The sequence below is a fragment of the Vigna radiata genome, chromosome 8 (assembly GCF_000741045.1).
Source record: "Vigna radiata var. radiata cultivar VC1973A chromosome 8, Vradiata_ver6, whole genome shotgun sequence".
Classification (NCBI taxonomy): domain Eukaryota; kingdom Viridiplantae; phylum Streptophyta; class Magnoliopsida; order Fabales; family Fabaceae; genus Vigna; species Vigna radiata.
Genome location: NC_028358.1, coordinates 14557160 through 14578514, shown reverse-complemented (window position 1 = coordinate 14578514; position 21355 = coordinate 14557160). Strand labels below are relative to the sequence as shown.

At 33.3% G+C, this 21355-nt stretch overlaps 2 protein-coding genes across 2 annotated transcripts; one reads left to right on the top strand and one right to left on the bottom strand.

Moving 5' to 3' along the window:
• Positions 1-13842: 13842 nt before the first annotated feature.
• LOC106771777 (alpha-mannosidase-like) lies at positions 13843-14842 on the bottom strand. Its single transcript, XM_022784774.1, has 5 exons — positions 14695-14842; positions 14526-14616; positions 14202-14312; positions 14031-14126; positions 13843-13962 (listed from the first exon to the last, which is right to left on the bottom strand). The coding sequence occupies exons 1-5, from the start codon at positions 14703-14705 to the stop codon at positions 13843-13845; spliced, it is 429 nt and encodes a 142-aa protein (XP_022640495.1). The 5' UTR covers positions 14706-14842.
• A 4875-nt stretch (positions 14843-19717) lies between these two features.
• On the top strand, positions 19718-21076 carry LOC106770274. The gene has a single exon (XM_014656092.1). The coding sequence runs from the start codon at positions 19718-19720 to the stop codon at positions 21074-21076; it is 1359 nt and encodes a 452-aa protein (XP_014511578.1).
• The last annotated feature ends 279 nt before the right edge of the window (positions 21077-21355 follow it).

The following is a 21355-nucleotide window of genomic DNA, read 5'->3' as shown; positions in this document are numbered from 1 at the left end:
AATTTGAAATGAATTAAAAAAATTAGAATTTGTACATCTAACTTTAAAAATAATACATTGTTGATAAAGTTGTAAAGTAAGGTATTACCCAGTATTAATAGGTGCAAGAACAAACTTATCAATCACCCCATTATCAAGAAAAAAGTAACTATCTTTTGCATTCTGTCTTTCATTGGCAGCTCGTTTGTTGTGATTTGGGGTGATAAGAGAAGGAATGCCTTATCATTTGGCTTAACAAAATTTTGATAAAGATACCTTATAAAAGAAAAATATAAGAATGTATTAGCAACATAAGGTGTCAATCTAATAATGAAATTAATGATAAAAAGTATTATATGTTGTACCGATATATATAGAAATTGTAGTTGCACCTAGCCATGCATAGTTAGTAACTTCTTCAATAATTTTTGCATCAATGATTTCTTTATGATTATCTATTTCAAAATGTTTTTGTCCATTTCTATTGGACGAAGCGACTCCGATGGCTTTAGTTTCATGTATGAAGAAAGACAATTGCACCATTCAGAAATATTGGGATGAGACAATTTACGAGGAGTATGTTGAATGGCAATTTTCCCTTGACATTTCTTTTTAGATGCGACACATTCATTTGTATTATTCATCTTTTTCTTTTTAGATTGAGTAGAATCCTAAAACATCATCAATTAAACAAGTTAGATAATACATAAAATATGTTCATAAATATGAATGAATACAATTGTATAAACATACCTCATCATCAATCTGTATGAAATTCATTGGCCATGCCACAAATGTTCCTATTTCTTGTCCTATTGTCATCATGTCATCATCCATAATTGGTATAGGCAAGGATACATTTGGCTCCAAAGCAATATCTATACTAACTTTGACATGTCCCTTAGGTAGAGGTCTACCATGTAGTGTATCACTTTTAAAATTATGCAATTTTCCATGGGCAACCAAACAAATTGATGGTGATAATGAAAACAATTTACAACTTGAGACCCCCTACATTATAAAACATAATTATAAGATAATCTCCAATGTGACTAAATATGAACACCTATGAAAGTTCAAAGTAAGCAAATTAAAGTAATAATGCAAGTAATGTAGATAAATTAGTTACCTCAGGAAAACTATTTAATGACATTGTGCAACTCCCTTGGCCACTATTAATGTTAGCTTCTTCGGTAGTATTTGATGTGCTACTTTTCTGAAGCGAAATCATCTTATTTTCCATTCGTGCTATTTTTTTTGACATGTCTTTCAGTTGAGCAATTAATTTATCATGCTCATGGTGAGTATGACGCTTTTTGGACGGAAAATAATCTCTATGACCGACTCCAAATCCCATTCCCCTAACACGACCTGGATACTCTGGGAGACATAAAGCTTCACTCAAAATGTCGGAGTGATCATTACTCTTCTCTTCTGAATTAGTTTGTGACAATATCACCTAAATAACAACCAAACATATCACATTTATTCTCATTTCACACAGACAAATATAATATAAAAACTTATTACTTACACATTTGTCCCAAACTTGCTGAGTTTCTTTGTTTTCAATTGTCCCGCTTTTGTTCACACGACCTTGTTTCCACAATTCTTGACGGGGAATGTTATTAACATTTGATCCCAATTTCTTTATCTAATTATTGTGAAAAAAAATCAAATTAATTAGGAGAGCATTTGAAATAGGAGAGCATTTTCTCCTCCAAGAGTTTCTCCTTTACAAACAATATAACTTATTTATTCTTGTAGTTTAGACAATTAAGCTTTCAAGGAACAAAAAAACAAATATAACTTAGTTATTCTTGTATTTTCTTTGTTAAAACAAAATTTACATTTATTTTTTATTTATATAAATATAGTTTATATTTACAGGTTGTCATCATTACATTGTGCAATGGTGCATCAAATATTAAAAATTAAGATTGAAAATTAGACACTTGCAAACAAAATCAATAGCCTCCAAACTTTTAACGTGAAAAACCCTAGTGAAGGAAAAATCCATTCAGTAAAAAGTCTTTACTAATAGGGATTAACAATGCACCAACTCTGCATAGAGTCATTAAAAATAAAATAAAATATAAATTTTGAATAGTAAATAGGATACCAATATAATAAAAAATGACAAGAATACAAATATTTGTATCAAAATAATGCTATCAGTAATATGGTCTACATCAAAATTTAAGAGCAAAACAACTTAACACTCTTGTTTTTATAGGATTGAGATATACTCGTTAGAGGTATCCACAAAAAATATTTTCTAAATTCTTCCTTCTTCTTAAACCTTATTAAAAATATGTTGAAATCATATAACATAAGCACCTATTTGCATGCACTGGACGTACCACTGTGATGATTATTAAACCAAATTTCTCTTCACCAAACAACATGCATAACACTGAAAATAACCACTGCACCAATATTATTTTAGCCCAAATAAAATTGTCCTAAATTGAGTTCAGTAAAGAAAACATCACTGGAATGAAAACAATCATTTTTCCATAAGAGAAAATATCACTGTTCTAAAACATTTTGTAGAAACTAGTTTTCAAAATTTCATTGACTTAACAATAAATGAAAGCACCACATGAATCACGATGACAAGGCACAAGACCAAGGAAAGGAAGTTCAACGTCAATTAATTAGCAGCAACAGCAGAAACTAAATTGGAAGTACTGAAATTTCAATGTCACTTTCTAAAAGAAATAAGCATGCATCATCTTTATCCAAAATAATTGGCAACCAATACAATCTAAAACAACACTTGCAATTGCCTAAACAGTTAGCTTCATTCAAGTTAGAGTGAACACACACAACCTAAAATGGAAACTCAAAGGTTCAAAACTATGTCTAGGACGTAACCAGTATGTATCACTAGTTAGAGCTATTTTGGATGATGGTAAAATAGAACAAGCCACTTACTACAGTGATCCACGAAACTTGTTAATCAAAATCATAAAACATCATACAAAGTATTACAACCACCAATCTATTCTTCATTTACTTAACAAATCAATTACAACCATCAATCTCTTCTTCATGTACTTAACAGATCAACTGACTTACCATATCTTGTTCTATGCGGGCATACCCCTTACGAGAGCCCCTATAAGGGTACTTGGAACTTAATGCTCTTTCCTTATTTTGTATGCTTTTTTCCTAAAAAGAAAGGTAGTAAACAAATCATATGCTCAAGAATTAATTAGTAAAGATATATTATATATAAATAATATACATTACTTTGAAACTTTTATCCATACGTTTTGCAATGAATTGTCTCCAAATGTCCTCACTAACAATGGATGCATACTCCTTTGGAGGTTGATTAGGAGGATTCTCTAAGTAATCTCCATTGTCATCCTTTAGATATTTATGGGCCAAGAATGTCCTAAAACTCCTAAGCAACAACCCTGCCTTCCTTAACACAAACGTCTTACGACATCTATCTACATTGAAAGTTAGCTGTCCAAAAAAATACTTAGAAAAAATAGTTTGGAAATCATAACACATACATTTAAAATAAAAAGATTTAAGTAGTAAACATTACTTGTATATCATTCCAAATTATCTCTTTATAGGCATCCAAAGTTGAATCTTTCCAATCATCATAAGTTATAGGCACATTTGCTCGAACAATGGATCCAAGATAACTGATGAATTTTGCGCCACCAGGTTCAATGGGTTGACCTTTTGCATTCCATGAAACCTAATAATATGAATAAGTACATATTGAACAATAATTAGGAAAGTAACATATCTAATATACCAAAAAGTATACTATGTTCATTACCTCTAATTTTTTTCCCTTCACTTCTGGCTTGAATGATCTTCTTCATCCTCACTATACCTTTCTTCCTTTTAGCTTCGTTGGGAGAAGGAATATCATCTTTAGTAGGAGTTGTCATTTACCTGTAACAAAAGTGATTCAGATAAAAACAGGGATAACATCAGTAAAAAGAAGTAAGCATAAGAATATAAATTTATAAATCCAACCTTTTCTTCTTTGAATTTAAGTTTAAAGACTTAGGTTTCTTGTGGACACAAAATGATGGATTTATCCAAATTCCTTCATCATGATCATCTCTCTTATACAAGATATCATCATTTATTGGATCATCATCGTATGATATTTGATACAAAGGATCATCTTCAATGTTTGTATCTTCATCCTCTATTTCATCATTGGAAGGATCATTTATTTTATTGGTCAATAACACAATTGACCAATTAACATCAACCGGATCAGTGACATAAAAAATTTGTTGAGCTTGTGATGCTAAAATAAATGGCTCATCTTTGTACCTCACTTTATTAAAATCCTGCCTCGTCTTGTCGAACTCCATTATTGTTATCAACCCACTTGCAACCAAATACTGGTACCCGAAATGTGGTGTAATCCAACTCCCATATATGTTCAATTACCCCAAAATACGACATATTTGCATATATAAGACTTCTATCTTTAGCACTTGAGATGTGCATAGATTCAGCCACCAAAGTTACACCACTATTTTGCATAGTACTTTGATCATCTCGTTCTTTAGTGTAAAATGTGCACCCATTAATCATATAACCAGTGTAAGAGAAGACTTGAATATTTGGACCGTTGGCTAACCATCTCAATCTGTCAGAAACTAAAGAGGATTTCACATCTAACTCTGCAAAAATGTGACTTTTTAGCCAGTGTATAAAAGTTGCATTATGTTCTCTACAAGTCTACTGGTCAGTCCTAGTTGGATTTAATTTTTTAATCATGTCTTTGTGTCTCTCAACATATGGCTCAACTTCATCGTCATTGTGTAGGACATACAATTGAGCTTGCTCCCAATCTTTCCTGCTTATGGTCACTATGGTATTTCCAGAAATTCCTTCTCCTGTGGTTCTCGCTAAGTGTCGAGAATTTGGAAGTCCTATTGATTGAACATCAGAGAGGTAATCAGTACAAAATTCAATAGCTTCTTCAAGTATATATCTTTCCACTATACATCCTTCTGGTCGACTTCTATTTTTCACATAGCCCTTTAATATCTTCATATACCGCTCCATTGGATACATCCATCTCATATAAGCTGGTCCACAATATTGTGTCTCCTTNACTAAGTGAATGGTAACATGACCATTATGTCAAAGAAAGAAGGTGGAAAATACATTTCAAGCTCACACAAAGTTACAATAATTTCTCTTTCTAGTGCTTGCAATTTTCCAGTGTCAATCACTTTGCTACATATCGCTCTAAAGAAATAACATAATTTAGTTATGGTCCATCTTACCTTTTTAGGAAAAATGGAACGTATGGATATCGGTAACAAATGTTCCATCGTAACATGACAATCATGAGACTTTAACCCAATTAGCTTTAGATCTTTCATAGATACTAAGTTCCTAATGTTTGATGAATACCCTTGTGGAACTTTAACTCCTTGTAGAAACTTATAAAACACAACTTTTTCCTTTCTAGATAGAGTATGAGCTGCTGGAGGTAGATATTGACGTTTACCATTCTTTATTGAAGCCAATTCTGTTCGAATTCCCATTTGAACTAAGTCCAACATTGCTTTAATGTCATCCTTAGACTTTCCAGGAACGTTCAATAACGTACCTATGACATTATCAAATATATTTTTTTCGATATGCATCACATCAAGGAAATGTCTAACATACAAGGACTTCCAATATGGCAAATCAAAAAATATTGACTTTTTCTTCCACCCACTTGTGACTAGATCTCTTGCAAAAGGCTTACCAAATTTGATGTTTATATCCTTTACTTCTTCAAAACTTTATCACCATACAACAATTCTGGAGCTCCTCGTATTCTTTTGATAATCGACTAGCAAACATCCATTTTCGGTCCATATTTTCTTAATCTATCAAGATTAGTCAGTATAGTATTAGCAATATATACAAACTAACATTATTTGTATTAACAAACTATAAAATAATATTCATCCTATCTCAACTTTGAACACACCGTATGTGTAAGAAAAGTTCACAATTGCAATTTACAAAAAAGAATAACAATGCAATTAGTAAAAATGAAATTAAATATTTATAAATCTAATTAAACAAACCAAATTCAAATTATCGTAAATTTAAAAACCACTTCTCAAAATATAAATCTTAAATTTTCTTTTCATTAACCGAGGATCCTAACTATACACATTCTAAATTTCTTCTTCCCATATAAATAAATAAATTATATATATATATATATATATATATATATATATATATATATATAAAAGAAAGTTAGATTACGTAAGTGTATATATATTATATTAATATAATGTAATATAATATATATACACTTACGTAATCTAACTTTCTTTTATATATATATATATATATATATATATATATATATATATATATATATATAAACTTAACTTTTCACTGTAAAAAAATAAACTAAAGAAAAAACTAAAACCTATCTCCTCTGCCTAACAACTATTAAGGCCCCACCTTTCTTCCTTTTACTTTTCATACAGAAAAATCTCCTTGTAACATCAAACCGAGACTCTTCATTCCTCCTCTCATCCAAACTTCTTTGTTTCTATGCGTACAACCACACCTTTCTCATCCTCCCAAACTGTTCCCACATACACTATCTACTTACACCCATCACTCAAAAGTCAGAACATCTATATTGATTCAGAGTCTTGAAGAAACATAATACTAGTTTAACTAGGGGACTACGTTAGGGGACTACGTTAGGCAAGGTCTAGTCACTCAAAGGATACAGCAAAAATAAGTTAAACCAAAACTGAAAAATGTTAATGCACTCAAGTTCATTCTAGGCATCAGGTTTAGAGAAAAACAATGTTTATACCTAATGAAAATGTACTTTTACCGAAGGGAAGTATGACTCTCTTGGTTTAAGGTTTGCTAAATGTATTTCAGTGAGAAAACATGCAGAACAACCAAATCAGATTAACCCTTACTGAACCACAATCTTATGCACTCAAAGAAGCATAAAAGGCATGTCAAACTATTCTTATTCAGAAATATCCATCCTTATATGTCCAAATGGAAAACTAGTTTAAGTGTAGTCTAAATTTATAAAATAGGACAAATTTGTATATGCCAAAACCACAATGTGTCACACAAATGGATAGGGAGTGAGATTAGACACATGAATGTAGAACAATATGACAGTTTAATGCAACTACTACCCATAATTGATCCTGCACTGGGTAGACAATTAATACTTACAAAAGAGGTTATCATATAGCAATATGACACATAATATGCATTGTCACACATTTCAGAGCAGGGAATAAAGTTTTGTTATTCGAGTTCAATGTAATCACGTCATTTTCAATCAAAAGTCAGAACATCTATACTGATTCAGAACTTTTAAGAAAGATAATACTAGTTTATGATCATACCTCAACAACCTAATGTTTACACAATTAAAATTTCACACCAAGATTAAAGACTTTGTTCCTCCTACAACTCATACTACTTTAATTGCCCAGTTACACTATTTTATCATTTATCTCTAGTCCTCTCCTATTGAAACCACTAGAGAACATACCAGCAAACATGTATGATCAGAGTTGTATAACTTGCTCTTTGTAACCAGAGTAACATAACAAAAAGACTATATATCATCAGTCATCCCAAACATCAGTACATTACTAAGATAAATGCATTCACATTGACCTAATTATAATCCATACTCTTAAGTATTCAAACATATCCACAGCCATCCTTGCCTTGACCGAAACATATATATCTAATAGCTTGCACCGACTTAAATACCATAACAAGCACTAAGTTTGGGATAAAACTCTGAAACACATCAGATAATTGCACCTTAAGCATTGATGACTCACTTCTTAAACATTAAATCAATATCTAAATACTATATAATCTGCTATAGTTCCATCATGGTGTTGAATATACAAATATAGGCATGCTTAAGTCAAAGATGATCATACTGTACAAAGTAAAATAGAGTTTTGATACAAGCAGATGATAAACCAGTTCTTTCTACCACCATACATGCCTACAAGAACAATCATGCTTCAAAATATTGAAATTCACTCAGGCAGCAGTGGCAATATTTATAAAAGCTATACCATCATCAACACATATCCCAACAGTAACACATTCATTCCAAAACCAAACAGCATATATCCCATGATAATAAAATAATTCACAATACTATTACCTATAATAACTGATGGAGGACCATCCAAGATCAACATAGGACCTTTAATAAGAGCCATGTCCAAGAGAATCCAAGAGGAAGAGGGAGTACTCACTACTTTACTTTTATGGAGTATTAATTATTAAACACCTCCTTCTCTTTGCTAAATAAACTTTACATTGTTTTGTAGGCCTTTAATAAAGAGAAGGAACCATGTCTATGCAATTAATGGAGGCTACCACGTAAGCTAAAGCCCAAAGGAAGTCAACAAAATACAAATAACACTGTTGGCAATGACAGTTTCATCTTCTTCACTCTTTTTGCCGAGTCAACCTTTGTAGCTTGTTATCCAAGCTTCTTTTCATTGTTTTACACCATGTGCTCATATAGGATAGCTTGCACAGCAAGATTAGAAGCTCTCATTCTTCTATAAATAGAGAGCTTCCATCATTTGTAAAAGCAACTTTGAAACTTAATGAAATGCTGTTGAGATTTCTCCAGAATCATTTTTCAGAGTTCAAACACTTGTGCCTCTTCTGCACCCTCTCCTCTAGCTTCCTTCCCTCTTGGAAGGCTTTCGGAGCTTGAGAATCCTTGCTTCTTCCACACACCTTCGTTGAAGCCTTCATCAAACACCTTCCGTGCTTTTTTTTGCACTTTCATTCTGTTGCCATCTTTGGACTTGGAGGCTGTTCGTGATTGAATTCCAAGGATGCTTCCATCATTTGGCATCAAGAGCCAGTTGTTCCAGTCACGCTTCAAGAGCTAAGTGCTCTTTCTTCAATTTTTTTTTTCATTACCGTGTTGTTCTGTTCTTGTTTCATTTTCTGATTTGATTTTCATTTTCATGTTTGAGTGAATATTTATCTTCGTTCACTGATCCTTAGGTGTTTCTTAATCATTTTAATCGGTGCATCTTACTTAGTTTCATTCCATTCCACCTTAATTTTCATTTTCCGTTTTGTTCTTGTCATGTGCAAACAATTTTGTCGTTTTATCACTGTCCATTACTTTGATTCTGTTTTCTGCTTTTGCTTCGGTTTATCCATGAGAACAAATGCAATGATGGCTCAAATTAGATCAAATAAGCACTAAGACTTTGTCTCGCTTAGATCCGCATAGCCTACGCGTTTTGTTGTTCATCCACTGTTGCTTACCTCTGCATCCAACAGTGATTTCGGTTTAGCAGTGATTATTCTCTGTCATCACATTTGTCTGAATCTGCAACTTCAAATCAATTTTCTTATTGATTCTAAAGGTGTTTTCGGTGATTTCAATTCAAAGCATCACAGAATTACAACTTGAATTGTAGAATTTCTTAACAACCAGTTTTCAAAATTCTGCATCAAAAGTTGTCTCGGTTTCATATGATGCATAATGTTTCTGTCGAGTTTCATTCAATCTGCAGTGGTTTACAAGTTTGTTTGATGTTTCTAAACATGTTTCCTCTGGTAGCAAATACAATTCACCACTGAATTGTGAAAATCGTATGTGAGTTGTAAGAAATTCTATGATTACCGTGACTACACTGTTGCAGTAATTGTATTCCAGCTTTTTGCACCGTGCTACTTGTTCGTTGTTTCAGTTTAGGTCCATTTAATTTCTCTAGTTGATATTCTGCAACTAGATCTAGTTAGTAGGCATAGTCTTAATTGAATTTTGATCCAGCTAGTGTTGATTCTCTGTTTTTTTTCTCCAATCTGTTGCTGTTTGCTCCATTTAGCTGTATAAATGGCAACTTAATATGTGATTTGGAGCTTGTGTCCGTTTCTGTGTATTTAAACTGTTTCTACAGGTCTATTTGAGCCTTTGAAACTTATTACCATTGTTGGTTTGGTCATTTTTCCCTGCCTATACAGACTATACATTTTGGTTCCATTTTTGCTTGAATTTCTCAACTAGACCATTCATTTTGAGATCCTGGCAGTTTTGCTGTTGTTTCATTGATTGTTGAATCATATTTTGAGCATTGAAAGTTGATCATTACTGTACATTTGGTCAATCTTCTCAAATTCTGCAGAATTCATAATTCCACCATCCATTTTGAGTGAAATTTGCAACTTACAGTATCATTTGACATATTTCACTAAATTTGTGCATGTTAACTGGTTGCACAAGTTTATTTGACCATTTAAATCTTGTAGATACTGTTCATTTGGTCAAAATTGGGCTGCTTTGCAAAATCACCATTCCATCCATCAAATTTGCTTGATTTTGGGAAGTGACCTAGTGAATTTCTGCTGCAGCCCATTTCTTTGTTGTTTGAGTGTTTGGACACCTCTATTATGATGATATAAAGTTGCTTGAAGTGTCATCGAGTTGTATACCGCATTGCCACTCAAATTCCATACTGCTGTTTGTCATATTTCAGCCACTTTTACTGCTGCAATTGCCATATTACGCTGCTATCCACCATTTCAGTTTTCAAGTTGTATTTAGATTGGCAAAAGCTGGGATTTCACTCCTAAATCATTTTCCATGTTCAATCAAGTTTAAAACAGGCATAAAAAGTAATTCAATCCCTGCAATCCAGTTCAAGAAATAAAAAATCAGAAAAATATCAAAACTGCAGTTCATTGGGGCATTTTGTCAAACAGTTTGGCAATTTCATCAAACAGTTTCACTGCACAAAATTTTCCTCATTCTTTTGAGTTTTTCTTGCTTTTATAATCTGTTCTAGTTCCTTTCCTAGGCTCCTTTTGTGTGCCTCCTTTTATTCCAGTTGTATCTCACTTGAATTCACCATTTTTGGCTTCCAAACTATACTTGCAAATTGGTTTTTGGCTAATTACATTCTGGTGCAGCAGCTAATCATTAGCTCACGGTTTGGTGTATTTGGCAGTGGTGTGTGACTTCTTTTTGAGGTGATCCAGGTTCCAACAAGCTTCCTCCAGGAGGGTAGCATCTTAGGGAGTGGAGAGTTTGTAGAATTTGACACAAAGGTTGTTCTCCAAGCTGCATTCTTGTGCAGTTTTCAGCAGCATTCTCCACCTTTTTCCACCACAAATTCAAACACTTTGGAGATAGGATATATTCAGCTCTTGTAGCTTACCATTGTATACATATTATAGCTCATTTTATCACTTTTATGACCTTGTATCACGGAACCTTTGAAGTTTAATTGCTTTACATTTATCAAACTTAAAGTAACTTGGGAAAATGCTATCCAAGCAATTCCAAGTCTACTAAGCAACATTGTAATAGTTAGTTTCCACTTCTTAGAGTGAAAGTGTGTCAAGGGGCTCAAAGTGTCACTTGCACTTTCACATAGGGTCGTTTATCATTGCCTTCCATTTCCATTCATTTACTTTTCTTGCTTGATTGACTTTTATGTTTGAAGTCTCCGTGATACTTAGGAGTGCGTGTCATTTAGTTAAACCTTCGTTTGGTTTCTAGGAACATACCATCCTTGCATTAAAAAAGGTTTTGAAAGATTTCTATCTAGAAACTTGGGTGAGAAGCGTCAGGAGACACTCTGGCTAGGAAGGACAAGGTTTCTAAACTTGTCCATTGTGACTTACCTCTTCTTCCTGGGAGCTATTCGGTTTCTTCACCTCTAGAATCTTTATAGAAGTCATTCACCAAAAACAAGCAAATTCTCTTTTCAAAAAGTTTTGATTCATACTTGTGAAAGGCTTTCAAATCTTTGTGAAAATAATTTCTCTACCTCACAAGCATGAGTCACTCTAGTGTTCAAGGTAATGTCACTCAAGATCAAGAGAACATAGAGTTAAGAGAAGAACTCAATAGAACCAAGACTGAGTTGAATGAGCTAAGGCAAATGGTCGCCACTCTTACTCTCAATCAAAGCGGGCACACCCACGGAGCTCACTCTCATAGGCAAAATCATGATCAAGATGATCATTCCCACCATAATGAACACCATACCTACCAACCTTATGATCACTATCAACGCCCTCCTAGGCGTCATCACAACCCTAGAGAACATCATGTAAAACCTAAGCTTGACCTTCCTCCTTTTTATGGTAGAGATAATGTTGAAGAATACTTTGAGTGGGAGATGAAGGTTGAACAAATTTTTGAATGCTACAACATAGATAATAGGAGGAGAGTGACCCTAGCCACCTTGACCTTTCAAGGTGCAGCCCTTTATTGGTGGACATCCATCATGCGAGACCAAAGGATGCATGGTGACTACATTCAATATTGGAATGAGCTGAAAGCAGCCTTACACAGGCGACATGTCCCGACCTACTATGCAAGAGAAGTCATGGACAAGCTTCATCGACTTCCACAAACACAACTACAAAATTAGAGATAGATAGCGCTCAATAGATAGCGCTTTTTTAAAAACGCGCTATCTATTGAGATGCAGAACTATAGATAGCGCGTTTTGAAAAAAGCGCTATCTATAACTATAACAATAGATAACGCTTGTTAGAAAAAATGCTATCTATAACTATTAAATATTAAGTTTTTTAATTAATAATTTAAAATACGCCAATAGATAGCGCCTGTGTAAAAAAACGCTATCTATGAAAGTGAAACAGTTACCCTTTTTTGAAAATATGTGATTTATTTGCACACAATAGAAAGCATATTCTAAGATACACGCTATCTTTGATGGTTAAAAATATTTCAATTCGTGGTTCTTCTTCGAGTCTATCTGCGTCTTCGATTTTTTTCTTCGCGCTTCTCCTACGAGGGTATGCATCTTTGATTTCTGCTTCGCACTTCTATTACAAGGTTGTATGCGTCGTTGATTTCTGCTTCCCAGTTCTGCTACGAGGTTGTAATCGTTTCAGCTATTACTCACTGGAATCTGTCTCGTGTGACTCTCTCGTCTCTGCTCTGTTCCAAGTGTCGTTTTCATCTGTGCGTTCTGCGTCAAGCTAGGGTTTTCCTTCGTTTCAAGGCTGCCATTTTAGGTATCTCGTTCCCTCTTCCACCTTCTCTTCTCTGTTTCTTTTCTTCCTTGCCCTATTTTCATGAAAACGCATTTTCCATCAGGTCTTGATCGCGTTACTGAAGCATTTGTTTTTGAGCTGTGTTGGTGTACTGGGTGTAAGATATTTGGTCGTGCACTGGGTTTAGGAGCCCATTCTCGCTCGCGTCAATTCTAGGGCAAACCTGAGGGAGAACGACACTACTGTGGTGAGTCATCTCCCTTATTGAAATAAAATTCTGGAATTGAACATGTTAGGTTTTATATGATGCTATGTACTCTTACGCTCCTTCAATTGCAATTGGAAGAAGAGTCCAATACGATTTCAGGGGTTTTCTATGTTTTAGTTTGGAATACTCTATTTCAATTGTTTTAGCGTGGAATACGTTTTTTATTTCTGAAAAGTAATTTAACATTGTAATTGCAACCTTGGAATTGGGTTTCCTTCTCATTTGGTGCCTCCATTTGTATCAAGTGTTTGTGTATCTGACTGATATATATCCACAGAAACAAATAAGAGAATAATAAATCTATAAGATTAGGATATTTAAGACTTTCCTAACCTTGTAAAGTACAATAGGTTTTTCCTCATTTGTATCCTGTTGAGTATTCCTGCCCGAGCAAAGCCAACAAATCTTCTTAATTGCAGCAATTATAAATTTCAGCAATGCTTTAGATATATCCATTTTTGTTGAATACAAGTTAGTTAATAGTTTCAAAGGATAACCATATCACTTCAGCAATGCTCCCCTATTGGTTGTTTGCATAATCAAACTGAATTACACTAAAACATGTATTTATGCAATTTGCTTCGTGCATCTGAAGTTATATGAGATAAATACTTGTATAGACTAACCTCATATAGATGTGCCAAACGGAGAAGCACAACTCCACCATCCAACTCCTGCAAAAGAAATTTGTTTAGAGAGAGATAGTCAAAAGTGTTCCAGATATCCTCAACATTTGTTCTACCTCAAGAGTTATCAGAGCTACATTCGGGGGCAAGCTGTAATTTGGGTCCAGGATTGTTCCTTTGGTCCAATGTGAGGACTTCCAACTTTCCAAGTTCTGATAAGCTCATAAGATATCATTAATATGTTGATGATTAGAAATTGATAAGTGCATGCAACTGTCATATCACACCTCATGTGTAAAAGCCAATAAGAATGGCGAATAGATTTCTTGACCAGTTGTACGGCGCCAGCGTGCACCAGCCCCAAGTTTGTCTATGCTGATATAATAATTTCCTCTGACCTGATATGACAGGAAAAAAAGAGAGATAAATATACTTTACATAGATAGAAGAAAGGAAAACATAGTCAATTTCTAGTTTCTAGCTTTTCTAGCAAGTTGGTGAAAGAGAGCGTTTCAATTCATACCTTTCATAAAAGCAAACTGAATTTGTCACTCAATCAATTAATAAAGAGGATGCAAAGAAATATAAATCAATTGATGAGATTGCCATACTGTTAGTCCTTCACATGTTTTGTTATTGTTCACGCAAACTTGTTCATCGAGTGCTTCCCCAACTCCTCTACCATCATCATGAAGAATACGCCTTGAGTGGTAAAAATTATNTTAATATTTTNTTTGCAGTAAAATACTACTGATTTAGACTAAAAGACANATTTAATACCTATGAAGCATCAATTCCACCTCACCATCTTTGATGCTAGCCCCACCAGTGGCACGATCAACTAAGACTGAGAACTCAGATTTCTTATCCTTGGTATAAATTCCAAGATTGATCTGGACAGCGAAAAAAACAAATAGAACAGTTCTATATAAATTTTATCAACATTGTAGAAACCTATCAACTTTGGAGCAACAAAACTAACATATGCTACTCCCTCTCTCTCAAATTCTTCTAGCCCTTGACTTAGATTGGCGAATAGCCTTCCTGAAAATGATAAAATACCAATAACATAAAAAAAAAATGTATTTGAATAGGTAATTCAAAATATGCAATGCGAATTTAGTTTGACATGCATCAAGTTATACAGACATGAGTTCGCAAAACACAGGAACTGAATTATGTATGTTGGTCTCGTTGAAAGGAGCAGAATTTTTTGTTACATATTTTAGGGATGAGAATGTTTCCACTTTGCAGCCTCAAAATTAGAAGAAAAATAATATGGCTGTAGGCAGAAGGTGCCAAAATTAGTATTGGGGTGGGGGAGAGGAGACTCTCAAATATCAAACAAAAATCCGTGACGATGGAGTTAAAATATAACAAACAACTGCAAAAACTAAAACACAGAAAAGGGTGATCAATGAGTTCTATGGAGGGTTGTTCAAGTTTGTCTATGCGATTAGCTAAATCATGGATATATTTCTTCCTTGCTGATTCATATATGATTTCTCTACAATATTTACTTAACCAAAAATTTGCATAGATTTGAACAACATATTCATCCAAGCCACACCTATGCAAGATGTTGTGCAAGTTGCCTGAACCAATCGACCAATATCAGTCAATCTAGGTTTCATGCATCAAATGGTCTAACAGATGATGATCATAAAATTTGTTCTTCTTGGATTTTTGATTCATAAACTTCGAATCATATGACTGACAAATCTGAATTGTTACTAAATATCTAGTTATAGTGATCCTCAGTATATTCAAATTACTATTGGGAGTCATCTGCGTATTATTATTGTTGGGGATATTGGGTCTTCTAATATATTTGTGGCAACCGGATTGTCTATTAATTTGATTTAAGTTGGACAACTAGTAGATAATAACTATAACATTTCTTTTTCTCTAATGCACAATAGTTGTATTTTATAGTAGGATCAAGTGTTAAGAATGTGATCACGAAGGTACCTAAAATGGGAAGTATATTTCCTTTACAATTTTCTATTTCTAGAACATCGTCTTTGGGTAGTAGCATTGTTAATAATCAGAATGAGGTGTGACATACAAGATTATGTCAGCAAAACTCTCAAATTTTAGAATATTTGTTTTAACATAACTTTCTTGGAATTAAAGATCAGACTTGTGACCTTGAATTGTCCATTAATTGTGTTTCAAGCAAACTTGGCAAAAGCAAGATTTCACCCTTCCTTTTACATGGTAATCGTGCTACCAAATGTTTTAACATAGTTCATACTCATATTGAGTATTTTGTAAGTTGCTTCTCATGGTAATTATAAGTATTGTAAGTATTGTGACATTTATTGATGGCCATAGTCAATTAATATGGTAAAAACTGAATATTTTTTGGAATACAACCACTCGTAACTAAGATCGATTATTATTTGAAATATAACCACTCATAGCTAAAATCGAGTGTTCTTTATAACACAACCAGTCTTTGTTAACATTGAGTATTCTTTGCAATGCATTCAATTTTGTCTGAAAAACAATTTACAAAGTGATCTAAAAGATCACAGGTTCTTAAAGTATATGTTGCATCTTACAACATATACAAGATTTGGCTCACTCTTTTAGATAGTTAGAGAACAACCTAATACTTGACATAAGTTATCAGACCTATTTCAAATAGCTTTTGTCAAAATTAGAGTAAAATGTATGACTGCAATGGTCTATGCAAAGTTGGCAGACAATCTTTTCAGTAGGATTGTTGATGTGGAACAACTTTATTCTTCAAGAGATCTTGGATGTAGATAAGTCTTCATGACATCCTCTTATAAGACCGATTAGAATGAATGCTCTCCATAGTGTAAAATAAACATTTATAATATTTGAATTCTACCATCAAATGCTTAAGACCACATATCTTGATTGTCTGTCCAAGTTTAAGCTTATCAGCAAAGAATGTACACAACGGGCTTTGCATCTATTGTTTTTAGTTGAAACATTGTGCCTTTCGTCATTAGATGAAGCATTGCATATGTCATGATCTGATGTTAGGACATAATCATGTTTTAACACTGTGAAAACACTTCATCAAAATAACGAAATCCGAGAAATATCTCTCTGACACTATTTCATGAGCACAGAAAGCACATTAAAATTAATTGTTATCACTATATTCGTAAAGTCTACAGTGAGGTATGATGACCACATCATTCATCTTTCTCACGCTTCCTTTACCTTCATATTGTTGGTGTCTTTACTAAGATCTTTCTCAATCTACCATCAATCTTTTTTGGCAAATTGATGCTTATGTGACTAGCTTCCTCTGTTTCCTCTTTTTGCTATTTGTAGAAGTGAATCAAGCAAGGCCTAGAACAAGCCATTTATTTTGACTCTAGCTTTCCTCACTCACTAACTGTTTTAGATAAACACACTATTATTAAGCTTTCCTCAGAGCCTATATGCTAATAACTATTCATTCTGACTTTATAGAAGTTAGAGGCAAACTAACTACCTTACATATAGTTAAAACCGTTTGTCATACAATTTTCCTTCTAATATATGGTACATTGAGTAACTTGGTCTTGCTTTGTACAATTTATATAAAATTTGGAAATGAGATTTAATAATGTTGCTTAAGCATTTAGAATTGATACATGTAATCGCTTTTGCAGCTAGTGGAGCTGGTTGAATTATTTCTTTTGCTTGTACGAGATTTGGATTCAATTGAAAAGGTTAGATTACTTAAATTGTTATGTTTGTCACAAGTTAGTAACTTTTGGTGCATCTGATATTGCATATTATGTTAATGATACAATTTTGTACTCATGAAAACCTTCATGACTTAGGAATGATTTGATTTTGATCTTTAGGTTCTGATTGTGTCTCTTATTATGCCAGCCATGATTTGGTTTGATTTTTTTTCTCAATTTATTTTAAAATCTGTCCAGTTTTGTAACAAGTCATGTTACATGGTTTCAATTGTATATAATGGTAAAGTGTTCTGCATTTTGAACATGTTATGTGTAGCTGACTGGTTGATCAATATTAATCAGACTAAATTTATGACCTTAGCAATGTGAGATTATAATTTAAAGGGATATGAGATTATGTTTTTGAAGAAACAAGTACCACATACGGTTATCCATTAGATTAAATAGAGATGAATAACCACTCAAGAATAACCATTAGGTAGGTATTGATAACTATAAATATATGATGATTATGTTAATCTGCAAGTTTAAAGCTTATATCCTATATCCTTTGGACACTACTGGCCACCTCTCCCTGAGAAATTATCCTTTTTCCAACCTTATAATTGCAATCAAGTTTCCAATCTTAGTTTCCAATCAAGTTGCTTTCTCTTCTCATTGCCTAACAACATCAAGACAAATAAGATATCTCAAAAGAGAAAGAGCAACATGCAAAGGAAAGAAAAACTTAAGAGCTCAGAAATTATTTATTTCAACTCAGTTTCACATTATGAATAGAAATGAACTTTGCCCTGTAACTTTCTCTGGTATCATTGTTATGATGATCATCATCATCATGACTTCTTGCTCTTAGTCTTAAAACAACACTGGATACAAAATCATACTGCAGATGTCTTATAAGGTAACAAATAATATAAATTATGCTCAGTTCCACATCAACAATTTAAAGCCAATAGCCTCCTTCTTGATTAATTTCCATAGGCCATGATTAAATTGGAGCTCANNAAACGCAGTAAAAGCTACAAAAACTCATGAAAAAAACTATTCACTAAAACTATATGTAAAACATACCACCAAAGAGGTGAGAGTCAAGGCTTGCATTAAAACTATATGTAAAACATACCCTCTGTAACTTGAATTGACACAACAAAATTTAAGTACTTTATATAATCCCCTTCACTTCATGTCTTCCGTCAACGAAATAACCCTTTCTATTCACTAGTCTCATGAGTAAAACATGACAAAGAAATATTATATCAACAAAACATAAAATTACACTATCATAAAATTACTTACGTAATAAGGCGTAATGTTATGATATGAACAAGTGTTTTCTAATTAATCATCACCTGCATGAGCATAGAGATGATGATAGTAAAAGTCAACATAAAAAAGATTAACAATTGTAGTGGCATTAGTTAATATTAGATGTACCATATCCGCTATCTTCAGTGTCTGAAGTATTTGTACCATATCCGTTATCTTCAATATATGAACTATTTGATGTAGTAGAAGCATTTGGAGCCTATTTAAAACACAAGACCATATACAAGTTACTTTTAAGCAGGATGCAACTCAAAAACACACATACCCTAAAAATAATGTTCTCAATTCAAAACGCTGATAACTGCTTTGTTATTGAACTTCCCTTCGCGGATTAGTTGAATTTATCATACAGAAAAGGAGTTTAAAACCTCAAGTAACAATTTATCTTACAAATTAATTTTATAGAGTTGGATCCAAATAACTCAAATAAAAGAAGGTTGTAAAATATAATTTGTAATGGATCCAAATATCACCATAATCAAATGTTAGATATCACCATAATCGAATGTTATATGAGCAATGTTTGTGTGAATTGAATGTTATATTGTTATTATTAATAGTTTTATTTAGCTACTAGNATGGTTGTTNGATAACAATGTTATGTTTAGTTTAATTGTTTAAGTTAGATTACTAGAATCAAGTTCATGTAATTTTAACATTGAATTCTTTTAACAATTGTAACCATAAGGTGCAAATGCAAATAATTGTTGTGTGAATGGTAATGTAGTGATGAATGAATGCGCTGAATAATTAAATTGCTAATACTATATTGACTAATCTTGATAGATTGATAAAATATGGACCGAAAATGGATGTTTGCTAGTCGATTATCAAAAGAATATGAGGATGGAGTGAAAGAGTTTCGTAGATTTGCAGTTGAGCATGCAGAAAACCCTAGTAGAATCATTTGTCCTTGCTTGCAGTGTTGTCACTTAAAGGTAGTGAACGTAGATGAGTTAGAAGAGCATTTAATATGCAATGGAATTGATAAAAGTTATTCATGTTGGATCAAACATGGTGAAAATAAAAAAAATCATATAAATAATGATTTTCATCATACTACAAGTTATACACCGAAAGAGACTGACACAACATATGAGTTAGATGAAGTTGAGGAGATTGTAAATGTTATCGAAGAGGATATGCGAGATTGTCCTCAAATGTTTGATAGGTTGACAACAGATGCAAATACACCATTGTATAATGGTTGTACCAGTTTCACAAGACTATCAGCAGTATTGAAATTATTCAATTTGAAAGCACGTCATGGATGGTCTGATAATAGCTTTACTGAATTACTATCACTTATAAAAGATATGCTACCACAAGATAATGTGCTTCCTAGTCGAATGTATGAGGCTAGAAAAATGTTAAGCTCTATTGGGATGAGCTACGAGAAGATTCATGCTTGTCCAAATGATTGCATTCTTTTTCGAAATGAATATGCCCCATTGGATAAATGCCCTAAATGTATGACATCGCGCTATAAGAAAAATTTAGTNCCGAGCAAAGTGGTATGGTATTTTCCTATAATACCAAGATTTAGGCGCATGTATCGTAATGAACAAGATGCAAAGAACTTAAGATGGCATGCGGATGAAAGAATACGTGATGGAAAGCTTCGACACCCTGCAGATTCTCCTCAATGGGCAAAAGTTGNCCATGATTACCCTAATTTTGGGAAAGAACCACNAAACCTACGTNTTGCTTTGTCTACTGATGGAATAAATCCGCATGGTATGCAAAGCAACTCGCATAGCACTTGGCCTGTGGTTATGATTATATATAACCTACCTCCATGGTTATGCATGAAAAGGAAGTTCCTGATGTTATCCATGTTAATTCCAAGTCCAAAACAACCAGGGAATGACATAGACATATACTTGGCACCTCTTATTGAAGACTTGAAGGATATGTGGAATGAAGGTGTAGAGGTGTATGATGGGTATACAGAAGAAAGTTTCCTGCTAAGGGCAATGTTGTTTGNCACAATTAATGATTTTCCAGCATATGGTAATCTATCTGGTTATAGTATCAAAGGGAAGTGTGCATGCCCTATATGTGAAGATAATACAGATTGGGTGCGATTGGAACATGGTAGGAAAAATGTATTTCTTGGGCATCGTAGATTCTTACCTTCAAAGCACCGTTATTGAGGATGGAGAAAAGCATTTAATGGGACGACAGAAGAACGTAGAGCTCCAGAATTGTTGTATGGTGATAAAGTTTTTGAAAAAGTAAAAGATATAAACAACAAATTTGGTAAGCCTTTTGCAAGANATGTAGTTACAAGTGGGTGGAAGAAAAAGTCAATATTTTTTGAGTTGCCATATTGGAAGTCCTTGTATGTTAGACATTTTCNTGATGTGATGCATATCGAAAAAAATGTATTTGATAGTGTCATAGGTACGTTGTTGAATGTTCCTGGAAAGTCT

Bases quoted from the DNA above. Each gene is read 5' to 3' on its own strand.
- LOC106771777 (XM_022784774.1), bottom strand. The intron at 14,313-14,525 runs GTATGGCAATCT...CTGTCATATCAG, and splicing joins AAACATGTGAAGGACTAACA to GTCAGAGGAAATTATTATAT. The intron at 13,963-14,030 runs GTAGAACAAATG...TTTCTTTTGCAG, and splicing joins TAGCTCTGATAACTCTTGAG to GAGTTGGATGGTGGAGTTGT.